This window comes from Antedon mediterranea, chromosome 2 (genome assembly GCF_964355755.1).
Source record: "Antedon mediterranea chromosome 2, ecAntMedi1.1, whole genome shotgun sequence".
Classification (NCBI taxonomy): Eukaryota; Metazoa; Echinodermata; class Crinoidea; order Comatulida; family Antedonidae; genus Antedon; species Antedon mediterranea.
The window spans coordinates 9,296,397-9,308,667 of NC_092671.1; the positions used below are offsets into that span (position 1 = coordinate 9,296,397).

Genomic DNA, 12,271 nt, shown 5'->3' on the forward strand with positions numbered 1-12,271 from the left:
TCTCATACACGACTGCATGGAATACCCCAGGGTTGCAATATAGATAATAGTTTCAGACAAGCCTTAGAAAGTTGACTAGCCAAACATCGCCAATCTCGTTTAATCATAACTACAATATTCAATATGTATACCAAACGAAGCAGGTGCTTGTCAGTTTGGTAACCATTCAAATGTACAGTACATACATGCAAGACAGCATCCATAAACAAAAACAGTTACGTACAAAAAACAACATGGGTCGCCCACGACCGGCCATGCACCTCCGGTAGGCCTAACCCCTCTGTTAATCACCAAGACGAGTTTAACATCATTGTAGCTTATACAAATTCTTATAGTATCTCACTCACCAAAGAAATTCGATTTTGAGTATCATCAGTCTTCTAGGCCTATGTTCACACCTTTCGATCTCATGGCTGATCCCAATTATTTCATTATTCGAATAATGTAAGAGGCCCAACCCCGTAATTAGGACTATTTCTCGCTGTACGATATAAAATGTATTTATAGATATATACACACAATAATTAATACAGAAATTAGGCTTCCTAATTCTACTAGATACCTTTAAGCTTCTAAAACTAAGTTAAGCTCGGTGGTCTTAGCTAAGTAGGCTTATCGACTTTGCACCAGAGCTGACGTACACCTACCCATACGCTTCATTTCCCATCATTGTTATCCACTGGTTATATTAAATCCAGAGGCTTCCTGGCCATAATCCCTACCACCCACAAACATTGCCAAGATGATGGATGTTTAAAACCCCTGTTTTCTTAGAACAATTTCAGTAGGCATAAGTGTAATGCCATTGTTTATTTTGTTTAGTTACTGTACTTTATACTGTTTACTACTTCCGAAGATGATAACATAGGTTTATTGTGGTCTATTGTACTATTTCTAGTATATAGGTCTGATGGATTAAGTGTACATTAAAATGGCGAAAGATGCATATACATTACACTTCATTGTGTGTTTTTTTCTTTAAGGGTAAGTCCGGGTTTAAAATGTATTTTCTTTATTTTAGAGTATAGGCCGTAATCTCTGCAACAAAATTATTTTTCGTCAGCAGCGGTAGTGCAAAACGAGCTTATTTTATTTTATATATAATTTTTTAAAATATTATTTCACCGCTTTACCGATTATATTTGATAACAAACAATAGACGCTTACCTGGAGCCAACCTTTAAATTTAACCATGATTTGAATCAGTCAACATTTAAACAAATATTTAAAATAAAGTTACAAATTAAACAAAAAATTGAGTAGGTTTACGTCTGGTATTCAGTAGAAAGAAATAAAGGGGATTAAAGTATGATAATAATCCATTGAAAGTCGTAGGATTAATGATTGCAAGAATGGATTATGGGTTAAGGCAACGGATTATCGTCGTTTAATGGACATTTAGAACATCTTCTGAACAGAAGGTCAGTCCGCCAGAATTAGGACTTAGACAATATTTTGAAAAGTTGTGTATTTCTGAACTATAATTTAGATTTTTGCGATCAGTTTTATAATACTGTACAGTTTTTACAAAAGACGCAAAAGATAAATATAATACACATTAATTGATTAAAATACAATTCCGATCGGTTTGATTTGTTTCTTATTAACCGGTTCTTACCGCTCTGTATCTATAATTCATCCAGTAACATAGGCATATAATGTAGTGTAATATCACTATATGACGCCTGTATCATAGAACACAAGGCTAACCGTAAAATAAAGTCACATGTGATACACATTATGCAACACTCATGTGTTACACATTTTTGCCTATAATTTAGATAACACAGTGGAGATACAGTCCAGATAATCGGGTTTTATCGATCAGCATAAGAGAGGGCGTCAACATTTGTTGTTACACAGGAAAATCAACCAGGAAGGAATGCGTTTGTAATTTGTATGCCTAACTGATGAGTTCATGGGAAATTATTCCACCGTAAATTAATTCGTGTGTGTGTGGAAATCCCACGGTTCCGCTTATGAATTTTAGATAACAACGGCTATTAATTTAGTAATCATGAGAAAATAATCATTATAATGTTACAGTTTGTAATACCGATGATAGAAGTTGACGTTCTTAGCTTCCCATATCATTCATATTGGAGAATACCCTTAGGACTTTTTCTTCTGCTGGTTACAATTTTGGTTTGAAATAATACTTTCACAAAATTGAATTTTGAATTTCTAATTATTTGGTGCCATCCATGACGTGTATTGGAAGTATTGATAGGTTGAAACGTCTGTTTACCAACCCATTGCTTTCCCGCCTTGCTTTCAATTATGAGGCACCGGTATTTTGTATAGACCAATTCAATACTAGGTAGTTTCAAAACGTACAGGCTCAGTCTAATGTTACCAGCGATAAGAGCACAATCTAAAGCTGTAATTGAGTCAAAATCTCAAAGTTGTCAGGGCCTACATCTGCCATTGAGTTAAAGTTGACCTTCTGATTAATGTTAATTGATAAGGGAACACGTATTGTCAATACACACCGAACCCGCTTCCCGGTTTAACAAGGCAAGTGACACGATGAAAGTGATCTTAAACATCGGAAACACGCATGTGTGTCAAACTTATCGTCTGATAATATGATGACGGACTTAGTAAACTAGGTGAAAAGTTTTTATGCTGTAGAGGGCGGTATTAAATGTACCGTTCCTGCCTGCCTCCTTATTTCTTATTATATCTCCTGAGAATTCGATGTGAGCAGATTTACTTCGGTTGTGCAGGTCGATTTTGAACTGTTTCCTTTAATATCCCTCCATTCCAACACTTTATAAATCAAATCCAGATGCCTCGTTATTGAAAATATCAATCTAGAGATTTTAACTGATCGGCTTTTTTTGCCAACAATAATAGGCCTACATGTTCTTCAGTTTTTATTCGTTCAGTTCATTGCTCAAGCCAATGTAGAGAAAGACAGTTTTTTTTAAACATTACTTTAACATCAGTCAATCTCAGTTATATGGTATCGAGGGGCATGTGTTGAAATAGAAATTAAGATGTACACCACGTATATTATTTCTGAAAAGAACTGTTGAGTTTCTCGACGTTTCGATCAATATGCTTAGATCGTCCTCAGAAGTGAGAAGAATAAAGTTAAACGACTGTTGGAAATTCCTCTTGTATAAACTTATTCTTTACCCCTCTCGTATGAAGAGTCTAAAACTCCCATCCTAGTTAAAATCAAATCTCAACCCCCAGTCCAACCCGGCCCATCATCGCATTACTGTGTTTTTGACGTTTATTGCCGTCTATGCCACATATCACTCCACTTTAAAGCCATGTCTCCAATGTTTTCATAACACATCAATCTCCAACATCTGTTAACGGGTCAAAATGGGCAAGCCATACAGTGCCTTGGGTATGTCGTCTGGGAGCCTTTTTCTCTCAAAGCAAACCCCCTTACGTAATACAGTGACATTCGATACCTTGCTGTTACAATCAGTACTAATTGACAGTATATGTATGACACAGGTGGGAATAGAACATCCCTCGTCACACTGACAGTTACTGGGTATCAGATGAACTTGTTGGCATCACATTGTTTGTTTGTGTTATTATTGACTTTGATGATTTGTAATGATGACGAAAAGTGTCAACATTTAATTCAGTTACATTGATTTGATGTTTTGCAATTGAAATCTGTCCTAAACACATTTCGACAACATAATATAGATCGATGAATTTAGACGTTGTGACTATTAAGCTATTATAATATGAGTGATGTTAAAGTTCTTAAAAGAAGAACGTTGTGTTTACAAATTTAGAAGCGTTACAAATGAAGATCCGTTGCATTTAGAATCGTTAGGGGCCTACATGTACAATCTTTACAATAACACTTACACGTGTAATCGATACAGTAGATTCATATAACGGTTTAACGCGCAATTTGTACATACACAAAATCGACTATTTACATGGACAATCATTACATAGGCCTACATGCGGACTCTTTTCATGTACAATCATTACATAGGCCTACATGCGGACTCTTTTCATGTACAATCATTACATAGGCCTACATGCAGACTCTTTGCATGTACAATCATTACATAGGCCTACATGCGGACTCTTTGCATGTTTTATATCAAACCATAATTATATAATTAGTAAACAAATTTGTCATAATGATTTTGAGAAAGGCAAACAGTTGCACGCTTTTAGTCAACATTGACGTTTTGAGGTAATCATATAAATCATAAAATACTAATTATAAATAAAATATCTGGATTTTGGTGTCAAATGCTCACATCAATGACGACTTTTAGCCAGAACGCCACCACGCGGTCACGATGTTAAATCCCATGAGTATAGTAGCGGTCCTACGGACGCTTGGCAGCTATCCCATGGGCATAAAATTTCCTTTTTTATGGTCCTCTTCCTCTTATCTTTAGATTTCAGAACATCAATTTTGTTTATCAGTACAGCTAAACTGTATTCGAGTGAATAAGTAACACCGGATGATAAAACGAATGCAAGTTAACCTCTCCCCTTCGTGTTTGACCTAAACACAAGAAGGGTTTCGAACTTTATAGTATAATTATTAATTGAATTAGGCATGTAAACAATTTATCTAGCAAGCACATTCAAAATATTATTTAAAAAAAATTAGGTTTAGGCCTATTTGTGATAACATAGCCTTAATTAAACATGATCGAATTCAGCTTTTAGTAAATTAAATTTTGCAAACGATACGGTAATGTAAAGAGGACATCAGATTTAAGTGCAGCACATCACCATTTTTACCCATATTTCAATCCGCCCATGACATGTTTGACAATATAACAATAGAAGAGGTGAAGAATGTTTGAACGACCATTTGAAAAGGTCCACCTGAGCTAGGAACATTTTAAATTCAGTATCAATTTTTCTTTTCCGGCTTAAAACGCACTTAAATGGCATTCGATCCTTCTTTCTTTTGGCACACCATGGTGATATTATAATTGTCCCTTCCGTGAAAATATCACCCCTCATATTTTCACCCAGCATATACTGCATACAACAGACAACACAGACAGCAGTGCATACAACACAGACAGCAGTGCATACAACACAGACAGCAGTGCATACAACACAGACAGCAGTGCATACAACACAGACAGCAGTGCATACAACACAGACAGCAGTGCATACAACACAGACAGCAGTGTTTGTAACTTTACTTATTTTCTTCAGATTATGTTTAATTTTGTAATGAACAAACTCGTATTATTCGTTTAATTTTCTTTATTCTTAGGCTATATATACATACTTCTATATTTTACTTTACAGTTAGACAAGCGTTTTGTTAATTACACATTATAAAATCCATGTAATATTCTAAATCATGTATAATCACTTTACATTACTCATTTTTTTCACAATAAACACAAGCTTTCATTTTATTTACAAAATCAATGTCCATGATTAAAAACTGCAGCCCGCCCTCACCCGATGTAATATGTAAAACTTTCTGTCAAGTTTTTAAAGACATTCGTTGAACGATGGAGAAAGTTTGGAAAACTTGATGCGTACATGGTTGTCCGTCTGTCCGCTTGAAATAAGCCGTACTGTTGAACTTTGACACTGCAGTGGAATGGAGAGACCACCTGTAACGTAAAAAATATTATAGAATTTGTGTTTATCTTAATGGAGTCATTTAATCTGTTTTATGTAGGCCTAAGTATGAAAATTCCAACAGATGCAATATTTTTGATGGCGCTAGTTACTATCCGTTATGCATGATTAATTTATACGAATGGTTACGTAATGTAGTATAAAATACAGTGTAGACGTGTTGCTGGTGCGGGTAGCTCGGTGTATATGTACTTGTTAGCAGGCCATCATTGTTGGGATTAAAGTCTGAATGAATTTAACTTTGTTTACACACGAGTTTTTATCGAGTATTTTTTAGTAATATTCGAGGAATCGAAAATCGGTTTGGAGAGTTTAGATATAGATTACGATACTATCTTATTTAAAATAGTACATCATTTATCTTGTACAGAAAATGATGTATCTAGAGAACTCTTATCTACCCTATTAGTTTTTACGTGAGACAGTGGTAAAAATAATGTATTTTTAGTTCAATTGTGTATTGTACAAATGATTTCTCTCTCTTCAAAATAGGACACTTATTATCGTGTCTGTAATCGTTAATTCTTAAACACGTTTTCAATTATAAACCAAACACCTAACCATTTAAATGTAATTGCTTCAAATACACCTATTATACAATTATTACAACCTGGCTTTATATATAGAATAAACCCAAAGGAATGTAAGGAAAACATTTTTAAGTGTCTTATTTCCTCATAATTGATAATCATCAGTTCCTTATAAGTAAATCGTATTATTGTTCTTACTTCGTTTACAAACAATTCCGGCGGCCGTCGTCGTGTCATTAGTCGACTCATAATCCTAAAAGTAATAAATAAAGTAAAATATAAAGAAAATACTTTTAATTATTTTCAATCAGTAAAGTAACACGTTGCTGAATTGATATTTGTCGAGAGCACACGATATTACAAAGATAGAACTGAATTATGTTCGACCTGTTTTAAACTGTTTTGTGCAACATGGTTAATGATGCCTGCATACATTTATTCTTGTTTTGTGTTCACTAGAACGTTCCATTAGATTAACAATGCTTGGACATAACAGATAAGATATGTTTAAATGACTAACTAATATTAAGTTAGAGTTGTGTGAATGTTCTGATGACACGATGTTTGTATTTCATTTTCTACAAACCTGAACTTCAACCGTTTCTGTCGAGCCACACATGACTTGTTCTGTTCTCATGAGTCCATAGTCAAGACCATTTCCTTCCAAAAACTGCACTTGATCTGGTTCGCTGAAGCACTGAAGAAGTAACCACAACATTTTTTTACACTTGACATTTTGTTAAAATTTGTTAATTATGTAGTATTTGCCAAGTAGGCTATTATCCTATTTACATGCTTTTTTGCACATAATGTACAAGTTATTGTTATGAATTACATGTTACCAATAGGTATTGTCTATTGAGTTTCATGAAAATCGATATATTGATTTATTAAAATCTCGAGTTATCTGTATCTCTTCAATATGGGCCGAATTAAATAGCACGCCCTCTCTCTCTGTGCTCTCTGCATTCTGTCAAAGATCTTAGAAAGTAAAGTCTTCGATTCTGCCAAGTATTCTGCTTATCAAGCCTGCACAAGTACTGTTAGTACATACTAAATTAATTTACATCGTGGTCCAAAATGTGTTAAAACAACTGAACCTTTAACTTGGTTTCGATACTTGGATCTCCAACCGTCATCTGAATTATGCTGATTGTCACTGGGTAGATTACCAAAAAAGTGCAATTCCGTCTCTCTCCATAATTCAACAAATCATATTCGCCGCTGGAGTCAGGTGCCATAGCATGACAAGCTAAAATGCGCAAAGTAATGGTGTTTGGTTGGTTATCATCAAACTACGCTTGTAGTAGGCATTGTAGTAGTACACTAATTCTAATTGAATAATAACTATTGTTTACTCACGTTTTGGATTTTTTCTTGTCCTAAATGTGATTTTAAAACTGCCAATGTTAGTTGGAAATGATAGCATAGCTACATTTTGTGACGATATAAACACGCTATCGGAATCTTCTCCGCAAGCCTCAAACTGCCTGTTTTCCATCGAGTACGCATGCTCTTCTTCTGATGGAAATACAGCACCACCGAGTTTCCATCCGTCGAATATCTAAATCGTAGAATAAGGACGGTAACGATGACTTTAAATAACTCAGATCTTCATGAATACACATTTGCAGGATAATTGAATCGTGTTTTGCTATACATCGTGTAATATTAAATCTCCAACCCTATAATGGTTTCGAAACCGCAATCACATTATCACGGTTGAAACCCCGACCCTTCCTCCTCATTCCAAAGAAAAACATGTTCTTATTCATAATTCTTATTCGCCAATATATTTACATTTATTTAATGATATGATTACAGTTTGGTGTTTACTGAGAAGCAATTTGGATATTATAAGGAGCAATTTATAAATGTCAGGAAATTAAGCACTACCAGAAAATTATTTGCTCACTCTTAATTTTCCGTCATTAGCAGAAGAAGCGTGCGTTTGCTGGCCTAGGTAGGTAGTAGTTGAATTCCAGGCTGGGGATGCGATTCTCACACCAGCGTTGAGTTTGTTCTATTTTATAAGCATTAAGGGGACGCCTTCGGGTACCACAAAGTGTCCCTCTCAATAGGAGTGTCCCTGAATAGATGTGTCAGGATTCTACTGTATCTGATTTATATCAGATCATTGTTAAGAAAAAGATCTTCAAACATTTTACCTGTAACTTATTACCATTGCATGGTATATCGATCTGTCTTATTTGAAATTCTACTAACTCGTCCATGAAATTGCCTATGAAATAAACGGTGCATTGCCTCCTTCTTTCCGTGGGTGTGTATACATAATCCCCTTCAATGCCAACCATATCAAAACAATCTAGAGATAAAATCAAGCAACGGGAACTTTAGTATTTTCAATTTGTTCACCTACGCTCTCTTCGCCAACTATTTCATTTTATTTGATATATACTTCAACTACAGTATTAGCGTGAATAAACAGGATTAATGCCTTTAATTTATTGTATAGATTAGACTTTTATTTTAAAATGTCCTGAATTAAGATCATAATTTGTGCACTGGCGGTATCTTAATAGCGAATAAACCTAAAACTATTGAATGAAAACAATATTGTTCACGTATTATGTAAAATTATTTTTGCAATTTATTAGATTTAAAAACCCCAATATTGTTTGCTATTTTAATGTCCCATAATATTTATTCACTTTTAACGATAACGATATTTTTGCTAAAATTTAATTATCTATTTTGTCTAGGCATATTTATAATACGTGAAATCTTTTATTTAATTTTTGTTTGAGTGAATATTAAAATTAAAAAATGGCCTATGCAAGGTTTGATTTTATTCATCTTTAGTTTTCATATTGGGGGACTATGTAGGTCTATCAATTCAACTCAAATCGTTAAAACATTATCATTTATCCTACTCTAGTAGCTGGTAGCTTAGAAATTTAATGTTTTACTTGTTTTATTACAATAAATATTTATACGACATTTTAACCTTTGATGGGAAGGTTTTACACTCAACCTCTTGTGCTATATTTCTTTAGAATAGCCATTATAATATATAATACTAAATTATTGTACATGTATATTAAAACCACATTAAACGAAATGCGTGCGATACACCACTCATCAATCATTGATTACTTAGTTCAATCAAGGTTCAAAAGAACTGAACAATTCGTTTAAGAATTTTTTTTATCCAGAAAACTATCAATAGATTTTAACAGGCCGTTAAGATATTAGGTAGTAGAGATATTAGGTGGTAGAGTTGCGTCATTATTATGTTTGCTATCAATATCAGAATCCTGGGTTCAAGTCCTTCAACTCAACTTCACTTTATGTAGGCCTACATGCTGGTGTCTTGTTGACGGATCGTTAACTAAGAGCCACTATTACGAAGACACTTTTGCAACCCAACAAAGTGTTCCCTGAATAGAGCTTTAATGTTTTAAAACTTACCCCTCGTTAGTTTCTCAAAAACCAATAGAAGTGTCTTCTGTGAGGCTACATGAACCATGTTTATTGCGTATAATTCAAGGTAACTTTGATAAACAAGATAAACCCTGCTAAAATCACTTACCGAGTGTTCTTTCAGACGGATGAAAATCACTCCGCTTCCGAAGTTCGAGCATGTCTGGTTTGTTAATCTAACGGAAAAAGATTAATACCTAACTGTAACACTATAACTTTCAGTTTTCTAACATAATCATACAATTTTCCAGATTGAAATGTTTTAAACGTTATCAAGATATTAAACATTTCGGTCAGTTCACACATATTATTCACACCTTACTGTATATTTGATTGAAACGTAAAACCTTTTTAAAAAGATGTATTTAATAATGATTTTGTAAGTGAATTCGAAAGAACAATGCTGTCTTTAACGGCGGCTGTATCTCGATATGCCTACATATTGTTGTTTTCATTTCATTCACGTTTATTTGAAACAGTCGAAGAAATAATATATTATAATATTATTACTGCCTTTCCGCTGAAAAGTCTGCCGACATTTCCGCTTGGGCTGCTCCGTAAATCTCTTTCTCATCAGTTTCTTCCAGTCTGATCTTTCATTGGCTAGTTCTTTAAGTTGTTTCATGTCTTTCTTGGTTTTCAATTGTCCGGGATACTTAATGTCTGTGTTATGCTTATAAAGGGTGAGTAATAGCAAAAGAACAAAAAGCTTTCGGAATACAATGATATTTCGTCAGGATAATTGTATAAATATTATGTTTATTTAAATTTTTGCTGAGAATATTATATCAATTTTAATTTGCTGCGCGTGCAAATATCGGGAACCCAGACTAGATCTGCTGCTCCACCTTGCTATGGTGAATGACATTTCTATCCAATAGATCGTAAAAGTACTAGTCTAATAAAAGGGTGTAGGCCTACATTTTGAAAATCCGATACTGGTTGGGGGCGATTTTGTTTTAATTTTCTTATCTTTATCCAATTAATTAGTAAGAATGATAAGGTTCAGATTTATTGCTTGTCGGTTAAGATTAGAATGTGTTTATTCGGGGGAGGCATGCATTCGGGAGCTTTTTGATTTCCGACGACTTATGACCTACGTGATCAACACCGTATGCGTAGGTCCTAGATAAATTAGACGGGTATACTAAAAATGTACTATGAAAGTAGAAAATAGTTGCCATATGTATAAAATATAAAGAACTCATAATTGTGTTTAGATTTTAACTATACGAAGTGACAGTGCATTTATAAAAATACAGAAATAAATATTGATTGTTACAAATTTATTATGACGACTGCATTAAGACATTGCTGCTTCTCTACACTTATTCTTTGATCACGCACTTAAACGTGACATTCAAAATGCTTCAAAATGTTTGTTTAATTTTAAAATGTTTATTTAATGTAGAGAGAGCACATTAATTGCTTAAACAGTAATTCAATATTTGATTACCATCGTGGGATGCAGCAAGTTTCCATCGATCCCAGATAAAGCAATGGACACCACCGTCGTATAGAACTTCCTGAGCGCGTGCAAAAGGTGATGCACACATGCATTTTTGTACGCACGCGTCATATTGATGATGATAATAGATTTTATTATACAGAGGCTATACAGTACACAAGTTTTGTTCCAACTTAGACGCAACGCAACAAGGTAGGCGCAGTGCAAGCGAGTTGACCAATTACAAATGAAATGATTGGTCAAATTATTTAAGCTTGGTTCCCACTAGGATGCAACGCAAGGACGTAAACGCAAGGCAATCGTGTTGACCAATGAAAAGCAACAGTTAGAATAATCCATCGCTTGTGATTGTTCAACGTACTTACGTTGCGTTACGTCTTTGTGTTGCGTCTCTAGTGGGAACCAGGCTTTAGGGCGCGCTTTCGTCCTGGCCTTGCGTCTAAAGCTTGGTTCCCACTAGGACGCAACGCAAGGACGTAAACGCATTGCAAGCGGGTTGACCAATGACGAATGAGAGTTAAAATAATCCATCGCTTGTGATTGGTCAACTTACTTACGTTGCGTTACGTCCTTGCGCTGCGTCTCTAGTGGACACCAAGCATTAGTGAGAGCAAGAGACTAGGGCTATAACAAAAGTATAAAAGTATAAACAAACGAAACTAAATTCTTACCTTATGTTGTTGAGTTTTCGGCATACAACAAACAATATGAAACATAACAAAAACAAGGAATAGATAACTTGTAATCATCTTTCAGCTTTTTCCTTCAACAGTATGAAAACCGGTTGAAATATCGGAAATAAATGAGATGGGGGTTTCGGCAACTCTGTTAATAGTAGTACTAACTGATCTCCTTGTGCGTTCTGAGTAGAGGCAGGCGATCTAATTGCGCAGTTCGAAGTAGAGCTAAGCAATCTCTTTGCGCAGCTTTCGAAGTAGAGGCAGGCAATCTCCTTGCGTAGAAAAGTAGAGGCAGGCAATCTCCTTGCGTGGATCTGTACAGGTAGATGAACTCCTTGGGTACGCTCTCTTCCCTATTTGAGAACGATCGTGTGTGATTTGGCTGGTTTTATAGATGATAGTTTCTATTAGTAACGCCCCCGCTTGTTCTGTAAATAGATCGATTGTATCTAATTCATATCGTAGTTTGATAAGATGAATTATTGTATGGTGTCTGTGAGGATGATGATAGCAATGATGATGATGATTGA

At 34.8% G+C, this 12,271-nt stretch overlaps 1 protein-coding gene across 1 annotated transcript; it reads right to left on the reverse strand.

The window, feature by feature from the left end:
- Positions 1-5,218: 5,218 nt before the first annotated feature.
- LOC140039596 (corticotropin-releasing factor-binding protein-like) lies at positions 5,219-12,271 on the reverse strand. The gene is made up of 8 exons (XM_072085214.1): positions 11,733-12,271; positions 9,703-9,769; positions 8,318-8,475; positions 7,512-7,713; positions 7,250-7,401; positions 6,736-6,846; positions 6,348-6,402; positions 5,219-5,591 (listed from the first exon to the last, which is right to left on the reverse strand). The coding sequence occupies exons 1-8, from the start codon at positions 11,808-11,810 to the stop codon at positions 5,467-5,469; spliced, it is 948 nt and encodes a 315-aa protein (XP_071941315.1). The 5' UTR covers positions 11,811-12,271; the 3' UTR covers positions 5,219-5,466.

Coding starts and splice junctions, on each gene's coding strand:
- LOC140039596 (XM_072085214.1), bottom strand. CDS start 11,810: ATGATTACAAGTTATCTATTCCTTGTTTTTGTTATGTTTCATATTGTT. Junction 9,770..11,732: donor CGAAAACTCAACAACATAAG/GTAAGAATTTAG, acceptor TTTTTCCGTTAG/ATTAACAAACCAGACATGCT. Junction 7,714..8,317: donor GCAATGGTAATAAGTTACAG/GTAAAATGTTTG, acceptor TCTACGATTTAG/ATATTCGACGGATGGAAACT.